This window comes from Corvus moneduloides, chromosome 1 (genome assembly GCF_009650955.1).
Source record: "Corvus moneduloides isolate bCorMon1 chromosome 1, bCorMon1.pri, whole genome shotgun sequence".
Taxonomy (NCBI): domain Eukaryota; kingdom Metazoa; phylum Chordata; class Aves; order Passeriformes; family Corvidae; genus Corvus; species Corvus moneduloides.
This window is the reverse complement of record NC_045476.1, coordinates 53752083-53770982: the sequence shown is the minus strand read 5'-3', so window position 1 is coordinate 53770982 and position 18900 is coordinate 53752083. Positions and strand designations below refer to the sequence as shown.

General features: G+C 37.8%; 1 protein-coding gene across 1 annotated transcript in view; it reads left to right on the top strand.

The window, feature by feature from the left end:
* Positions 1 to 18900, top strand: part of DNAH11 (dynein axonemal heavy chain 11) — a 105726-nt gene that overhangs the window by 5759 nt on the left and 81067 nt on the right. The window contains 14 exon segments of the mRNA XM_032104767.1: positions 991 to 1022; positions 1024 to 1097; positions 1197 to 1308; positions 4225 to 4297; positions 7573 to 7698; positions 7700 to 7760; positions 12439 to 12491; positions 12493 to 12606; positions 14723 to 14824; positions 15263 to 15380; positions 15383 to 15501; positions 16772 to 16829; positions 16832 to 17062; positions 17065 to 17110. Of these exon segments, the coding sequence (XP_031960658.1) occupies positions 991 to 1022; positions 1024 to 1097; positions 1197 to 1308; positions 4225 to 4297; positions 7573 to 7698; positions 7700 to 7760; positions 12439 to 12491; positions 12493 to 12606; positions 14723 to 14824; positions 15263 to 15380; positions 15383 to 15501; positions 16772 to 16829; positions 16832 to 17062; positions 17065 to 17110 (1319 nt within the window).

Genomic DNA, 18900 nt, shown 5'->3' with positions numbered 1-18900 from the left:
TGGGACTTTTAGAAATTTAAATATACCTTTGGGGCACTAGGATCCTAGCCTATGGAACCTGCTGCAGAACAGGGTTATCAGGGCTTTCAAGTCCATATGTTGTGAAGGAAGGGACTTCTGGTCCTGTCATGCCATGGCAAATAAAGTCCTTTTACACTGGGCAATCCACAAATCAGGCTGCTTTTAAGATGCATATCCTGCTCTTTAACACCTTTTCAGACAGAAAAACAACACAGAAATTTTTCTGAAAAAAAAAACCACTTCCCTAAATCTAACCAAAATCTTATTAAGCACAATATATACCTGAATTTCCTGGTTTCATTATCAACTATGTTTAACTTCTTTGCCTAGATGTACCATTTCTAAAATGTGGAGACTCCTTTTCAGTGCAGATAATTGGCATCTTTATTACCCCAGAATTTTTTTCTTACTTATCATGAACTGCCCTGAATTTGAACATTACTTTTTTGAAGTATTATTCTTTGTGATGTATTTAATGCATTTGATTCACACTTACAGAGTTACTGCTGTCATGGAAGAGGATAGAGGCATGGCATCTGTCAACTTAAAATGGTGTATTTGTAAGTTGTGAATTTGCTTCCAGTTTTGTTGTTGTTTTTGGGTTGTTGGTTAGTTTTTTTGGGGGGGGGGGGGTGAGGGGTGGAATTGATAATACTAATAGGCTGTATTTATATTGAATTCCTAGGTGTGGCTGCAGAATATGCTTTCAAACTTTACCCAGCTGGTAGCCAGTTAAGAATAGGGAACCAAATGGTGGAATATAGAAGATTAAATAGATATACAGATATATATCTTTCACCCTTTTATTTTTTTTAGTCAACCTCTACCACTGACTGAAAGCCACTGGAAGACTACAGGTGAATAAAAATGTCTTGTTTTACTCTGTTTGTAAAATGATTGTTTTCTTCATAAGCATTACCACTTAGTTTTATTTCATGTGCTCAATGACTATTTAAAATGCTTTTGTAGGGCTTTTATGACTGGGCACTTCATGCTATCAAGTGTTTTCATAATTGCTGGGTCCCTGAAAAAAGAAGACAAGAACAGACCTGAGGACTGGGTAAAATCTGTTTCTGGTGTTTTGCCTTTGAGTAAAAACAGAATCCTTAAAAAAAAAAGGATTTGATGCTCTTGTGATATATTGTTTACCCTCCTTTTCCATGTGCTTTTGTGAGTCTTAAGAGACTTCAATTTGCATAAAATAGTGATAGATGATATCCCAATTTTCACAGGCCTGATCAGTGACCTGTTTCCAGCTCTGGATGTTCCAAGGATGAGGAACCTACAGTTTTGAGCAGATGGTTAAACAATCTACCCTGGCGCTGTGGAGCTGTACTTGCAGTCAAAAGAGAACTTTATTCTCAAAGTAAAAGAATTCATTGTCTTTAATTACTCCCCTTAAGATTTTTGATCAAAATAATTTCTAGTGGGTTGGTTGTATTAGACATGAAGATTATTTTTGAGTATGTTACAGTATTGATAAAGTGTCTCTCAGTGACTCAGTATTTCAAAGGCATTTCATCATGGCAGTGATGCTCCTCAGTATGATAAATATACCCATAAGGATACGTGTATCCTGTTCAGGAAAGCTGTGTGCAGTGTCAGTCTAGAGTGATGAATGTGTTTGTTTGTATACAGTAACAAGAATTTGTACTTAGTAGCAAATCCACTGTTGGTCAGATATTTATAGTGAGGTAAGAAGAGTAAAGGAAAAAAACATATATATAAGAAGGTGTGGGTTTGGAATGTGTGTGGCTGTAAGTGACTTTTGTGTGCTCTGGCTTTTATGAATAATACAATGCACGTTGTGCTATATACATTAAAAACATGCATGGACAGATATGCATGCATGTACACTCAAAAGAATTAGTTGCCCATAAGCTAAATTTAAGCACTAATTTAATTTAATTACAGACAGGGTGATAAAGTGAAACACAGAAACACCAGGTATTATACAGACCAAATAAAAAGTGCACATATTCCCAGCTTTCTTCAAGGAAATCCTCATCTGCTGTATGTGACAGCACACTCCTTACCTCTTTAGGGTATGTTGGAAATAACCAAGCTGGCTGAATGTGACTGATCAGAAGATTTACAAAGCATTTGTGCTCGTCTATCTTGCTCTGTTATCCTGACAGAAGGGTGAAAGACAATAAGGTATGCCTTGGGTATTATGAACTTTACAATCAGCCTTCTGTAGAGTATTTTGTTTCCTGCTAGCTGGGTAAATCAGAAGAAAAGCACTGGGGATCATGAGCTTGTTCCTGTTAGACTTTGGAAAATCAGAGTGAATACTCTTCACTAAAACAGAAATCCACAAGCAGCCAAGCTATCTCCATTCTGTGACTCACAACTATTTCTTTGGAAGCAAGGTATTACTTTAGGAGACTGAGTTTGTATTTTTCTGAATTATAGATGTACAACTGATTGTAGAATTCACTCTGCTAAAGCAATGGCAAAATTGTGATAACTGTTCTGTATCCCTGGGTTTTCACAGTCCTGCTGGACTGTGTGGCTGTCTGGCAGAATAGGATTTGTTCTCACTTGCTGAGGTAACTGCTTTCATTCCTTTGCGCCAATTCTCTTATCATTTTCTGAGAGACAGTGTTGCTTGATGCAACACCAGCTTCTTTGAGGCAATTCTGCCAAGAAGGTGCAAGCTTATTTTTTCCTATTAAAGGGAATAAAAAGGTAAAGGGAGGAGAAGTTTTTTGTGAATAATTCTGTCTCTGTGATAAGAACTGCAACAGGAGAGGAAAGGTGCTCACTGTGTGTCCCTTCGGCGTGGTAGGATGCTCACCAGGAGGAGCAACCAGTGTGTCACTCTGTGTTAGTTGCTGGAATTGCAGGGGATGGAAAGGGTAGGGTACCTGCCTGCCTGTGGAACATGTTTTCCATCTCACATTATAAAGAAACTGCCATGGTCCTTGCGTAAAACATTCTTCATGTTGCCTTTGCCTGAAGCTGCAGGGTAATAACACGCTGCTGAGGCCACTCGGTCAGCCACATGATGTGCAATGGAAAGCTCAAATGTTGCAAGAAAATTCTACATTTTATGTGTTGTTTGCATGTCCCAAAGGACATTTAATCATGGCATGAAGTAATGATCATTCAATCTGACAGATAGACTAAGTAATACTTTGTTCTGGAAGGAGAAGCAGGATGTTTTAATTAGGCTTCTAGACAGACATCATGAAATTTATCGCCAAAACACAGACAAATAATTCTAATACATAATGCTTGCCTATTTCTGCTACTAAATGTTGGCAGCTGCATAGATTTTCTTCTCCATTTAACACTTTCTATTAGAATTGAGTGCAGAATATGGCTGTTTCAGACTGGGAGTACCCTTTCCTATCCTTAGGCTTAATGGAAATTTGGGACTAAACTAGCACAGAGGCAAGGGTAAATCAATGTAAACCGTTGGCTGAGTGGGAGGATTTACAGTTAGAGGTCCAGTTCAGGAAAAAGTCAAGAATTTCTACTATTTGAAAATAGTATCACTGACATGCACCCTGTTCCTTCTCTTCAGGTTCTGAAAGTTCTTCATCACATGTACGTGCACACAAAAAAAATGCCAATTTGTTATGAACTTAATGCAGAAGTTCTGACAGCTGATGAACTGTGTGGTTTTATACGCCAGGAAACCAGAGAGTGGAAAGATGGCAAGAGACATGTGTTCTTGCTAGGATGTCATTTTCCATCCAAAATGGACAATACCAGAATTCAGAGAATGTGTAAGAGATAGAATTCTTGTGTTTTTCTGAGTTTTGATGCAATGAAATGTGTGTGCAGAGCACTGGTGGTTCTGGAAAGACTGGAGGGCAGGGCAGGATGCTGGTAGACAGAAAGTATTAGCCAGAACAATGTTGATCCAGCTGCCTTAAAGGGCCAGTTATTTTCTTCCCAGATGGTGCCTCCCTTATCTCACCCATATCATTAAGACTTATGACACAATCCTGTAATCAAAACAGGAATAGGTCATTATTACATAAAATGCAGTCATTTTGCTGTATTGAGTGTTCACTGAATTTTTTTTGTTATTTTTGCCACCTAATAAAAAAGCAAAGGAAGAAAACATTGGTTTGATGTTACAAAAGCTTCTTTTTTCACTGATGTGTCATCTTCTGAAGTTTTAATTGCAATGCAGTGTTGTTGTTTAAGCACTTAAGTAATAAGATTCTATTGAAATATAATTTGCAGGTCTCCTGTCATCTTCTCTGAGAGGATGACCCAATATTACCCAGGAGGGGCCAAAAAGGTTTGGTTTAAACAGGTATATAGATCCTATAAATCCTATAGATCCTATAGATCCTACGTAGAATGTAGTCCCTTAACACTGTTATGGATGTTAACAAGGTGAGCCATTACAATTACAGTGGCTTCCCCTCTCCCTGTTTTCCCATTTTCTTCTTCTTCTATTTTTCTGGAGGCAGTTTTGCAGTATGCATTCCCTTTTTCTTTTATTCTTATCTTTCGTCAGGTTTTCACTATTGCTAAATAATATTTTAGTACCTAATTAACACTTTATGCCTTGCCTATTTGGCACAACAAAAAGCCTTAAATTAGCCTACGAATACCGTAATGGTGACTGCACCTCCTAGATGTGAGCTGATGTAATTTGAGATATTAATCATAAGATTATTGAAGCTGGTATTTGGAAAGTCTTGATAAAATAGTTTTAAGATTCCATTATTGAAGTCCTTGCATAACTATACTATGGAAAGCAAGTGTAGGAAATCTAAATCAGTCAGCTTAAGCACAGTAGGATACAGAGCCCTTCTTTCCTTCTTAATTATGCAGCTAAACCAATTTTGTGGACTCTCTGAAATGCTGTAATAAAATGAAATCCAAATCTAAAATCTGAATGTAACCTTTGGAAAGTGATTGGAGTTTTGAGCTTTCCTTTTCTTAGAAGCTTAAGCCCTAGTAACCCTCTGGTTACTCAGCAAGGTGACTGCCAGGATGAGCCACATAATCTAACTTTTTCTGAGGAACAGAAAGTGGCTTTCTCAAGAAGCATTTTGGAGCACTTAAGTTTAGGTCCTGCTCTGAATCATTTTCTGATTATTTCCATTGGCCTTGAGAGAGATTTTTCCTCCTCTGCTTTTACCTGCTTTCAGGAGAACTCACATTGGTGAAGCAGGCTAGTCACCTTTTAAATTAGTTAAACTCTAAAAAACCCATACAAGGTCAAGTAAAACCTTTTGAATTTGTCATCCTCTGTATTTCTGGTAAAAAATTCTAGGCATGTTCAAACAGAGTTTGTTTATCATTGTTCAAGAAATAGTGTGTGCATTGTGTTGCACTCTGTGGGGCTGTAATAAACACAATTGCCCTCATCGTGTTCCTGTTAAACCTGTTATCTTGGCTTTCCTTTGCTGAAAAGTTTACTGATGATTTCTAGGTTCTGACCCTTACAAACAATTAATGTGTGCCTATGACTCTGTCAATGTGGCTGCTGTTTGAGGTACACATTTAAAAGCTGCTGCCCCAGCTACTACATCCAGAGCTGGTATTCTTCACCTGAACACCCAGGACCTGGGATGGAACCCATGAGTATCTGATGATATTGGTTGGCATTTTTAACATCCTTCTTGCAGATTAATTGCAACAAACTCCATTATATATATATTAAGTCTTCCTTCTAATTTTTATTCTGTTAATGTATTATTTATTTGGTGCCTACATATATTCTCAAATAGGCATTTTTGAGAATTTTGCTGGTTAAGTGGTTTTTTTTCCTCTCTTACATATACTGCTTAATCAGAGCAGTAGTGTGGAGGGTTGACCCTGACTGAATGCCAGGTGCCAACCAAGCCATTATTACTCCTCCTCCTCAGCTGGACAGTGGAGAGAAAAATATGATGAAAGACTCTTGGGTCAAGATAAGGACAAGGAAATCAAATACTCAGCACACTCTCATGGGCACAACAGACAACTTGGGGAAATTATTTTTATTTATTACCAGTCAAATCAGAATAGGGTAGTGGGAAAAAAAAACCCCAGTGTTAAAGATACCTTCCTTCCACTCCTACCTCCTTCCCAGTTCAACTTCACTCCCAGTTTTCTCTACCTCTTCCCCCCATTAGCTCAGGGGGATGGGAAATGGGGTTGCAGTCAGCTCATCCTAGTCTCTGCTCCTTCTTCCCTCTCAGGGGAAGTACTCCTCACACTCTTCCCCTCCCTGCTCCATCACAGTCCCTCCCATGGCAGACAGGCCTCCATGAACTTCTCCAACTTGAGTCCTTCCCTCGGGCTGCAGTTCTTCATAAACTGCTCCAGTGTGTGTCCCGCATGGGGTTACAAGTCTTGCCAGCAAACCTGCTCCAGCATGGGCTCCTCTCTACACAGGTTCACAGGTCCTCCCAGGAGCCTGCCCAAGCACAGCCTTCACACAGGATTTCAGCCTTCTTTGGGCATCTACCTACTTTTGTGTGAGGTACCTTTTTTCCATAATAAGAGAAACTCAGGCTCCAAGTCCATGTAAATAATTGAAAATAATGTCCACAGCAACTGTACACCACAAATTGAAGCCTTAACATTTTCCTATGGCCACATTTATGCACAGATCATTTTTTTGCCAGCTAAATTATCTTCACACAAAGTATGTGAGTTCTAGAGGCAGCAAATCACTTCATCACCTTTCCACTATGCTGTTGAACACCTTATAAAGTTAGAGTTATATTTGTGGAAGAAAAATTGTAGAAGTTATGATAGTATGATATATACCTGTCAGTGGAGGAATAGAAAGCATGAGCTGGGAGCTGTAATTGCCTCTGTTTGAAGGTTTGGTTATTTTTGCACTTTTTTTCAGTGTGCTCTGCATAGGATATTCTCAAGTACTTAATGTTATTTTGATTGCATTAACTCGTATTGCACAACTTTTTAGTGCTTAGATGAGAAGGAATTTTCCTGGGGAGATTAGAAGTCTATGGACATAGAGACATGGAGGCGATGATCAAAAGATATGATCCATTTTCAAATCTCTTGTTGTCTTTAAGGGTTAACATTTGATAGGAAAATACAGAGCTTGGAAAAGAAAGATTTATCAGGCAAGGAAACTTTTAGGTGCTCACAGTAGTTAAAGCTATTTATTGCCAACTGTTTGTCCAAATGGTTTTAGGTATGGTGAAAGCTAGGCCAAAAATTAAATTGAAATAATTGAGAAATTAAACCAGCTACATCTTGCACCAGTCTTTGCTTCTCTAACAGTTATAGGGCTACTGGTGTTCTGTAAAGGCTGAGGTGGAACAAATGCATTTCAGCTACAACTGCATTTCAAAAGCTTCCTATTAGAAGAAGTTAAATAAAATTTTTAAAGTAGAAATACTGTGTAAAAAGTAATCCAGTAAAAAAAAAAAACAATTTCTTGTAGTAATTGTTTGAGAATGAAAGAATGGTGTATCCTGTTTGATCGCTTTTTAGAGTTTACTCCTAGCCAGAGAGAGAGAAATTACAGTTTGCTTTTAAAAGTAAACTGTGATGTGCAAGTGTTTGATGGGTTTTTTTCCTTTTCAATTTTAGTCAGTCTTTGTTCACGCATTTTAGATTGTACATCTCTGGTACTTTATTGATTTACTCGTAATAAAAGGCAAAGCAGTCTTGTTTGTTGGAAATGCTGGAGTAGGAAAACCAGTGTTTATAGGCAATAGGCTTGGTGCTGTCTCTGACTAGACAAGGCTACCTCCTGAGCAACAATTCATTCAGCTACCACACAACATCAGCAGTGCTCCAGAGTTCCATACGGATGTGAGGAACTTATCTTCCCACAACAGCAATGATAAAAAATATTCCACAGGTATTACAGTTTTATCACAACCATTGGATACTGCTCTTGTCTGGGCCTTGGCAAAGTTCATGGCTTTGCAAACTGGAAAACTTTGAAAGTTGTGGCAGGCAAGGGGAAGGGAGGAGGATGAAACTGCTTGGTGCAAACTGGAACTGACACTGTGCTCCCACAAGTTGCTCTCTGATTGCAGATGAGAAAACTTATCTTTACCTCTGTTCACAAGAAGCCTTGAGCCATCTTTGGGTGATCTGGGTGTCTCTGCATGGTGCCTGTAGGTGTACTGAAAAGGATGGTCAGTAGTTGAGTTTACTTTTGCTAGGTACCATACAACACCCAAGGGGGGTCAGTCCCTGTCTGGTGGAGTTTGGAGTCTCCGTAGGTGAGATGGATGCAGATCAAAGGAAATATAATGCACAAATGGAGAGGGCTGTAAGTTGGCCAAAAATGCTATACTGGTGGTAGATTTTGGAACAAGAGGAGTCAGAGAGTCAGAGCAAAATAGGCTCATAAAAGCTGTCTGTTTTGCTCTTCATGAAGAACACAATCAAGAGAGAGCCCAGTGGTCAGTGGATATGCCGTCTTTGCCATCTCTCTTTTTATCCTTCCCATAACTTGAACAGGAAACAACTATCCTGAAAAAATGATGTGCCCTCTTTGCTCTACAGCTTTTCATGACATGAAAAGCACTAGAGAAGTAAGTTAAAACACTGGCTTATCCTCTCAAATGTCTGGAAGAAGATACCAAAAAACAATTTTTCAGTTTTAAAACTTTCTACAATTTTAGAAGTCTTCAGATAAAATCTTTAGAAACATTTATTACATTATTATTATAAATTACACATTGATGTGTAATTTAACTGCTTTTGCAATCAGTTGTCTAATTTTCAAGCCAATCTACATTGCTGCTAATGGATTACATTTTCACCAGGTTTAAAAAAATAGGTATCAATCCACAAATCTTAATTGAATAAGTTTTTACCTTGTTTTTCTTTCATGTCTTGTGTTAATTTCAATAATGTGTTGTATTCACATCAGATAAGCAAAGACCATTTTGTCTTCTTTATACCTTAGTTTTTCCTTTGAAGTGTTTCCAAATTCACGTTAACATGGAATTCTGAATTAACAGAACTTAATCACCTTTTTGCCCCTCAAAATGAATGGAAAGATTAGGAGAAAAGAAATCTGCTGTGCATCAGAGTGAGATCATGAGCTGTTGTAAACTGTCATAGTTCCTTTAATGGGGAATCAGCCTTAAAAGGCTTTCAGAAATTCCTCTGATCAGGGAGAGATTTTTCAGCTAATGACTGCCACTCCAGTAGCAACTATGGCCATGGCTCTAGAGTACAAAAACATAACACTTTCCATTGCAAGGAGAAGCTGATGAAAGGAGCTCCTGGACAGCAGAGATTGTGTATTCTTCTTGCAGGAAACTTCTTAAATAAACCAAAGAAGTGAAGTCAACATCACAGGCTCTTGTTCTCCAAGTGTGTCACACCCACCAACAGTCTTGTGGCATAAAGTCTGAGAGTTTACGAACCTTCTAACTGCACCTTCTAAGAAAAATTAAGACACGAGCAAAGAAATGGATCATCTTATTGTCTGCATCTCTTCCTTCTGTCCACTGCTCTTTAGCCAAGTTCCTCCTGTTAAATGCTCTGCTACCACGTCCCTCTGCTAATCACAGTGGGTGAAGAACTGCATGACGATCCAGAAACAAGTACATGGTGTTCCCTTTCCATTGTGTTTACAACATTGTCTTGGTGAGCTGTGACAGAATGATTTTGTACTGTCATGTATAGATCAAAATTATGGCCTCTTATGTGATTTTTGTGTTTGTGTGTACCAGTATTTCTTCCTGGAAAATGCATTCAAGTGATACACTGAAATGCCTTCATGTGTCCTAAACTATCACTCCAAGCAATTATTTGGAACAGTCAAATTGTGGATTGTTTTCATAACGGAAAGAATCATTCCCAGCAAATTGCACAAATGAGCAATTTAAATTAAGACTTAGTTCATTAAAAAGAGCTTAAGAGGTGAACTTGTTAAAGTATAGTGATTCACTACTATTCATTGCTATGCTCTTTCCATAGTTCACAGGTTAAAAGGTTTTTCTTACAGATCATACAACTTCTAATCTGCAGTATTTTCTGTCAGTTCTCATCATATCTGTAGCCACATAACTTTTTTTGAGGTATCTGCTAGAGTGGGTGAGATTAGCATATAGTGTAGGGTTTTATTTAGCATTCCCCCAAGGCGTATGACTCACCCACTCTGCCTCTAGAACAGCAGAAAATTTCAAAATGTTGCTTGATGGAGGCATGTTCTGATGCAAACTAATATCGGTATATTAAGTATGGGGTCCTCAATAATACTTAAGTCAGGAACACTGCCACAGAGAACAAAAATGTGTAAGTCTATATAGATTACAGTTGTGGACCTTATTTAAAATTTAGATAAGGTTAAGGGTCAAGAGGGAGGATTCCTAATTCGGGGTTTAAAATTATGGCTACACACTGAGATAAAAGAACAAAATTGTCCTTTATGTAATTAAGACACTTTAAGCCTTTCATATGCACATGGTTTCTGCAAAAAGTTTTTTCCCTTCTGTGGTAGTAAAGCGGGGTAAGTGCAGTCACAGCTTTTTTCCCCAAAATTTATGATCATCCAGTTGCAAATACATTGAGGTTCTCCATTTCTGTCCTGTCCTCCAGCACACCTTCACTCTTTATTTGCTTATTTTACTTCTTCAGTCAGTGCCATCCTTTCAGCTGACTGTGACTAGACAGAAATGGCCTTGGAAGCATTTGTTACCTTTGTTGAGTTGGCCTGTCAAAATCACTGTTGAGGTTTGCAGACGATTCATTTCACTGAAAAATCTAAGATGACAGTACTTCTGTAGTCCTGCTGGAAACTGCTTGCAGTGATGTATTTGCTTATTCTGCTTTGCCCAAGGAACTAACAAGTCTGCTGCAACATCCAGCATTCAGCTGTCCCCGTGTAAGTGCAGTTTCTATTTCATACAAGCTCTCATGAACAGGTTGCCCAGTTTTCAAAGAAGCAAGACTATTTCACAACTGTATACTTACATTTCAGTCTTTCTTTTGCCTAGCCCAAAGTATTTTAATGCACAGTGCAACACAAAAGAAAAAAAAGTCAGTAGTCTCAATTTTTGCCTATTCTACTTATTATACATGGAACAGATAATATATCTTTTTTCTTTCATACAGGCATTTCTTACTGAAAAATATTAAAGTCTTATTAAATTGTGGCTTTCATCATCTCAAAATCAATAGCAGGTGTATCCCAAATTCCTTACATTATTGACTGGACAAAAAAAAATCTCGATTAGATGTACATAACTTTTTGAAAAATCTTTTTCTTCTTGACAAACAGTATTGAGTCTGCATTAAATTCTCTGCTGTGCTGTAAGAATTTTAACCACTATATTCCCTAAATGTTTCATAACACCCTTTGGTTCAAATCCCAGCTCTGAGACAGAGACAATTTAGCCTGCTTGTTGAAGATGAGAGTCCCAGTCACTGTGACTTACTGAAGTTTTCCTTGGCGTTCGCCTATTACTGTGGTTTTATTTTGTTCAAAATAGTTTCTGTGATAATTTGAACAACAAAAATATATGACCTAGGAAGGTTGTTAGTTTTCCAGTCCTGCTTTAATAAATTTCTAGTGATTTCTGCAGGTTCTTGTTTCCATGTGCAGAATAGAAAGTGTGCAATTAGCAATCAAGCTTCTGTGGAGGATGAATACTTTCTTATGTATCTGTGGAATACTTCACTAAGTGGCAAAAGTTGAGGATCACATCGTACCAGAGTTCAGAATTATAATAATGCTTAATAAAAGTTTTTTTCTTCTGTGTTTTCAACATGACTTAGCAGCTTTCTGTAGTTATTTTTTCACTTACATATCTAAGGGAAGCAGTGCAGTTGGATAAAAATTGTATAAACTGAAAGTTTGTGTCTCAATATTTTACAGTTCTGATGAATACATAAGGACCTTTGAGTTAATTTGTTCACTGTTGTAGTAAATTTGTACCTAATGGTCTGCACTGACCATCGTGTAAGCACCTTACTTGGGGGAATAGGCTGAAATTTAATACAATCACCTTAATATTCCTTAGTCTGGGAGATGATATTGCATTCAATTCCTGATTAAATGTCCTGATTTAATGATAGCTATCATTCATATTTTTGCACTTTACGTATTTTGGTTAAGTTCTTATTTAATCTCTCCAAGGAGAAGGAGAAAATAATCTGCTCACTGATTAATTTTCTGAGTGTCAGGATACCTGGGGAGTTCACATTCGAAGCATTTCAGTTTCAAAGGATGCAGATGGATATGCTGTGAGATTTTCAAAAGCTGTGAAGTAGTCAATCAAGTAAATCAACAAGACTTTTCTGGAATTCAGAATCCCAGGGTGATGTGTTTTCAGAGACTGTGAGTTTCTCTGATTACTAAGGACTTCAACAGTTAAAAAAAAAAACAACCTTGTAGTTAGTGAAACGTTTCATGAATTTGAGCCAGCATGATTTTGAATTCCTGATTTTGTTTAGTTTCAATGTTGCTTCATACGGTAATAATTTTTATGCCTTTGTGTTACATTTCAGGGATATTTGGAAAAAAGCTGGAGAAAGAACCTGGTCATACCTATGGTCCAGTAAAAGAATGAGAAATTTATCTATTTTACTGGTGATTTGAATATGCCTGAAGTGGATAGATATGGAATGGATCAGCCTCATGCATTGATTCGGCAGCATGTTGATCATTGACCCTGGTGAGCATTTATTGATGCTATGATACACTTTCTGTAGTGTGGTCCATCATGGCAACCCTAAACCACAGAAAAAACAGAAAGCTTCAAAATTAATTGATTAAAGAGAAAAGCATATGCTTCTGGAAGGTTATAAACCATTTTAGAAAAGAGAAGCAGAAAGCAAAGGGGCTATGGAGAGCCTTGGAAGGAAGGTATCCTTCAGCTGCTTTTGATGGAGCTGCTGGATGTTGGCCCCATTGATTGGCTGTTGAGAGCAGGGATGGCTGAGATACAGATTCCCTGAAATGCAGCTTCCCAGGTGTTTAGCCTCTAACACTCTCTGCATTTTCTTCACCTGTAAAGACAACAGACAAAATCCGTAGAAGCTTTATGATACTGGTTCAAATGAACAGTCTGTCTCTGCCATGAGAATAAAAACATAGAAAATGGCCACTGAAGGATAATTCAGTTGATTTGGGTGAAGAAGGTAGTTACAGAAGGTAGTCACAGAATCTCAGAACTGTTAGGTTTGGAAGGGACCTCTGGAGATCATCTAGTCCAACCCCCTGCACTGCCTCCTAGAGTAGGTGACAACAGGAATTCCCTTCTTACTTTCCAAAGGACAATTTAATTTTTTGGCAGTTAAAATATATTGGCATCCTTTCACCAGAACCTGTGTAAATATAAAGTTTCCAGTCCAAAATCAATGGATTAGTGTTTTAGTTCATTCTGTTACAGGAAGACCAATATCCTGTGTAAATAATTTGTTATCATAAATGTGCATTAGGTTCTTGTCCATATACAAGCATGTCATCTTATGTGACATGAAGAAAATACGTGACTTACAAAGAAAACATCGTGAATGATCTGTACTGTTCTTGCATCTTTTAATGCAGATGAAGTGTATAAATTTTTTCACTAGATCATACTTCATCCCATGAAGGAATGACACCACATGTCAGCTAGATATCTTGTTAAGGAACAAGATGTAAAGAGAAAAGAAAATGAAGCAACGACTCAAATCTGAAACATCTCTGGCTTGGAGAAATCAGTCAGGTCTAATTCAGTGACATGTAAAGCTCCTGTCTCAATGCTCTCCTGTTTTCTTCCCAAAACTATATTCTTTTTGAGATAAGAAACCTTTTGTTCTTTCACAAAGATTTCAGAGTTCAGATCTCAAAGTCCTTAGTGCTTAAAAGGGTTGATGCTTCTTTCTTTTGGATGGTTTTGAATTCTTTTAAAATAAAGCCTACCCAAAAGTTAAAACTTTCCATTTTTACAAAACAGATCAAATCAAGAAAAATGCTGACCATGCAATTCAGGAATTTAATATAACTACTTAAGAATTGTAAAATAGAGTAAAATCCATTGCAAACACATGGAAAGAAAGAGAAGGCATTATTCTGTGAAGTTCTGGGAAGGAAAGATTTGTTGATTTGAGCAGAGAACAGCTGCATTATTCATGAGTTTTCATTTCACAGTATTTCTTCGAAAGACCTGCTTGTCCTAGTTCAGATGTACACTGACATCTAAAGAAACAAGATTCTCTTTATATTTGGACAAAAAGAATACAAATTGCCAGCAACTCAGAGCCTTTTTTTGTTGTTGTTTTTTAATTTCACTTTTTAGGCAGCCTCCTTTTAATTCACCAGGAGCTGTGTCATCTGGAGAGCCAGAAAGAGTGTTGGATAATGAAGCAAATAGAGGAGCATGCCCCCTCACACTCTATGATGATCTTCACTGGTTTTTTTCTTATTGAGATCAGGTAATTTTGCTCTTATCTGTGATGAGGGATGATTGTGTGCATTCTGATTTGTACTTCTTTTCACCATGCTTTACTCATCCAAGTAGGTTTGGAGCCAGTTTCATTACAAAAAAGCTTTATCATCAGAAGCTTTTGTGAAAATGTAGTATCTTAATTGCAACAGAAATTTTGAAAAAATATTATGTGATAGAAAATGTGAGATTATTCTTAGTTTAAAAATGTCAATCCCAATTTGATACTTCCATGGATATTTGTATCCCAGATTTCCTGTAGGACAGAACTGTTGATTCTTCAACTGAGGTTAAGCCTGGAAATGTACAGTTCTTCCGTGTTTTGTCACTAATATTAATCAAGCTACATTTTCTTTCTCAATTACGTTAGGCAGAAGCTAACTATTAAAGAACTTCATAATTTTCAGTATGTTGCTTATATGAATCCAGCTGCTGGCAGCTTCATTATCAAGCCTAAGCTCCAGGCAGAGTTTGAAGTGTCATATTATAGCAATCCTGTATTTAATACATGAAATAATTACTATTTTGCTTTCCACTACAATAGGTAGGCGATGAAAGGGAATAGGAGAAAACATAGTGTTTGAAATTTAGTACAGGTTGAAAATCTTTCTGTTCTTATAGCTAAACACAAAGAGCCACACTAGATTTATTATGACATGGAGAGTCCCCTGAATTGCAGTCTCATGTGGTCATTCACCTGTCACATGTGCCCCTGGGGCTCGTAACCAGACATGCAACTGCTGTGGGACTGCATTAAGGATGAAGCTAGAAATGAAGTATTTTCTGTGACACACAAGTAGCTATATGCTCACCAGGCTGTATTGTCATTTAACACTTCATTGACTCTTATCTGCTGTCCAATGCTGGAGAATCTTCATCTCCTTTTCCCTTTTTATTTTCAGAGACATTTTGCAGTATTTGCCTTCAACTTCCTTTCTTCAGACTCCCTGATTGCCGTCTATAGAAAGATAGTTCGCTTCCACTTCCAGCAACAAGCCTGTACTCCACCAGTAATCAAGAGTACTCGAGCCACCTTACAGCAGATATATGTCTTCACCAGGCAGGAATTCAAAACTTCCCACCAACTGATATGAAGTTCCACTATATCCTTAATATGAGAGACCTCTCCAATGGCTTTCAGGTCTACATCATGGGCTAATGTGCCTGGCAACACTCTATTATTGTTGATATTTATAATCTAATGGTGGACATTGAATTGTGGACTGATGAAGAACAGATGCTTTTTGTACAAAGTAGAAGATGGTCCCTGCCCTAAGGGGACCATAGTCAGGTAGAGGAGATGGGTAGAAAGATGAGACATAAAATGTATTCAGTGGAAATAGAGCAATGGTTTGCAAACTTTTCTATGCTTACTGTTTTCTTTGGTTGGTTTTTGAGAGGAGAAGGTCAGCATTTCAAAGGGAAAAACAACTTTTGGAAGACTGGGTAGAATAAAACAGAGATTGAAGAAACTCTGAAACAATGATAATAAAATCACAAAATTATTTAGGTAGCAAAAGACTTCTAGGATCAACGATACCAGCCATTAGTCTAGCATTGCCATGTCCACCATTAATCATGGACCTAAGTGCCACATCTATATGTCTTTTAAATACCTCCATGGATGCTGACTCAGCCATATCCTTGGGTATCCTGTTCCAGTGCTTGACAACCCTTTCCATGAAGCAGGGTCTTCAAAGGGTAGCCAAACACCATACCAGAGATTAAAGACAGAAATGAGGGAAGGATATAATAGGGTCAGTAAATCCTGGCCTCTCTTGTAAAATTACATGAGTCTGATCCTGGTTTGTTTTTATCTGCTTTTCTGTTCCTTGGAGTGCAGCTCTGTTCTTTCACAGAATATGATTTTTGTCTTCCCACCCCATGGATCACTGTGAAGGCAAGGAGGGAAGGACTTGTCAGGTCTTCTTGTACACCACACACCTTGTTTTGGTGGGATTGCACTGGCCCATCATGTGTGTTTGCACCCATCCTGGTGTGGAAGTTGTGAAAGAAGGAAGTTTGAGGTGACAGTTGAGAAAGTGCTAATTTTGTCATGATGACCTCTGTCCTGTTTTCTTGAGCACTGTTGGAAAACAGGGCTAGTGACCATGGAAGGTCCTGGTGGTGCCATTGCTTCCGTGTGTCCTGTGCCCACTAAGCGTCCCAGTCAGTGGAGAACAGACATTTGTTTTAACTATATTTTGCATGTTCAACTGGCTGGAGAACTTGCTAATTTAGAGACATTCTGGTTCATGTTAAAGAATGTATGGTTTCAAGCACAGTATCTACTGGATATCTACTAAGTATAACTAATGTCTTTGCAGAATATATCAGTTAGTCTTCCTTTAGACATCCAATTTTGATGCCACATGACAACATTAAAAAAGAAAATATTTTGTTATCTTTAGGGCATTTTGTTTCCTACACCCAAGTGTTTACAGCAACCAAATGATATTCAGTATCTCTGGATCATGAGTTGGCACATGTCTATGGGAATAAACTAGTGGAAAGCAAAGACTGTAATTTCTATTACAAAATTATGATGGACACTATGGACAAGTATTTTGAGGTATGTTTGTAGCTGGAAAGTATTTTGCCTCATGCCAGCAAGTTAAAAACTGAGTGGTGATAGGTCTTATTTACTGGAACTGTACATCGCAGTGGGGAGCAAATTGAGGAGTTCCTAGAGAGCTACAATGACATGCTTCTATGAACCCAATTTTGTCTGAGGGTGCCATGCAGTGGGTGTAACTGGAATATCTAAAAAGGGAACGTGTAATCCATCATGATGCTAACTATGCTTGCATGAAGTCGTTGCTTTCTGCTGTTGAGGGGTTGTTGCAGTGCAGACTCATAGCACTCTTAGTGGAAGGTTTATGCAGGGCATGCAGCAATAGAGCTGATAAATAGACTTTGCTGGTGCCCTTATGGAAGAGCAGATTGTGGCTCAGTGTTAAAAATAACCTCCACTGTTTGTTTAAACAGAGATTCACCCTTTTTTTGCACTCCACAGAAATTAACACCACTTATTTTCTGAGGCTGGAAAGATAATCTATAATGCTGTAGACAGTTTGCCTTATCTTTTAATTAGTTAATGATGTATCAGGCCTTTATAAGAAAAGCAATATCTGTCTTTTGTTTCCAAGAAAAGGAAAATGCTTTTAAAATTAGGTTAGTTCAAAGCCAGGACAATACCTTAAGCATATACTAAATAATGCATGGCAGACCTGGAGCTGCTTTGCTGCCCAGCCTTGTACTTTTTTAAACCTAAACCAGCCAAGACTTCTAAGTGTCATCATAGATTTATTTTATTTATCCATACCTTTTTTTTTCATATGTATGCTTACCTTACTTCAGTTTAATGTAACTTGTTTCTGTCATGTCAGCCAATATCTTAGTACCCATCATGGCTCCAAATCTCAGCTTCTGTTATGTTTCTAAAATCTGATTTACTACATTTCCTTTGTTTTTCTGCACAGAAGAAAACCAGCCAGTTTTCAGAAGATGAAGATTTTGCTGAGTAAGTGAGGCACAGACTTCATTGTTGCTCTTGTCATTATTTGTAATTTTTCTTCAATAGATACCGTCACTCTGGTCATGTGTAATATCAGTGATTTCCAGAAAGAGACAGAGGCCCCTGCTGGCAGAGATAAGTTTTGTTGAAGCAGTTTGTATTATTGGCAGTGTCAAATGGTTTAGCACACAAACTTTTCTTCTCAGTGAGTTGGACTAGGATTTCAGTGTCATCGTTTTTCACTTTGCACGTAATCAGACAGGAGCTGTGTAAGAGAAGCACTCTTGACAAAGCAGTCTATTGTAGAAGTTTCACTCCAAGAGGATTAAAGAAATGCTTAAATTTCAAAGATAACCACGTGGACCTTTCATAGGGACTGTAGGTTTTTTTAGGCTGATTTAGAGGTTGATGTGATAATCATCAGACCTGCAGACAGAAGCCTTCTCAGGTATCGCTAGTTTCGCTTGAAAATATTGGTAAGCCATTATCTTCTCTCAGCCTAGTGACTGAGAGTAGTATCTTAGTTTGGCAAACAAAGTGGCAGGGTGTCCTAGGCTTACAACCTGGCAGTCCTGGAAAAGTAATTGTGAAATTAAATCCCGTAAGTTTTTTCTGCACCTTTTATGGTTTTTTTTTATGGATCCATTGTTAAATAATGAATAAGACTGACAAAGTTCTACAGTGAAGTCAAAGAGAATTGGCTTCCAGTAATGTTTTTGTTGGACAGGTTTTTAGCTCTTTATTAGATGCAACCAGATTAGACACATTATCCCTTCATTTAAGAAGGTTCTCATCAATGTTTTTTTCAAGAGTTTTTTCAATAACTTTTTTCAGTGGCATGAGACATAAAGAGAATGAAGGGGATATTTCATTGATACATGTAAGAAAAATTGAGCAAAAGGTCCAACATGCTGTCTCTAAGATCTGGTCTTTCATCTTCTAGAATCTGCATCTGATGTTAAAAATGAAATTTTGAAAATAATTTTAGATGCTTATAAAAATTATTAGAATATAAACTGCAAG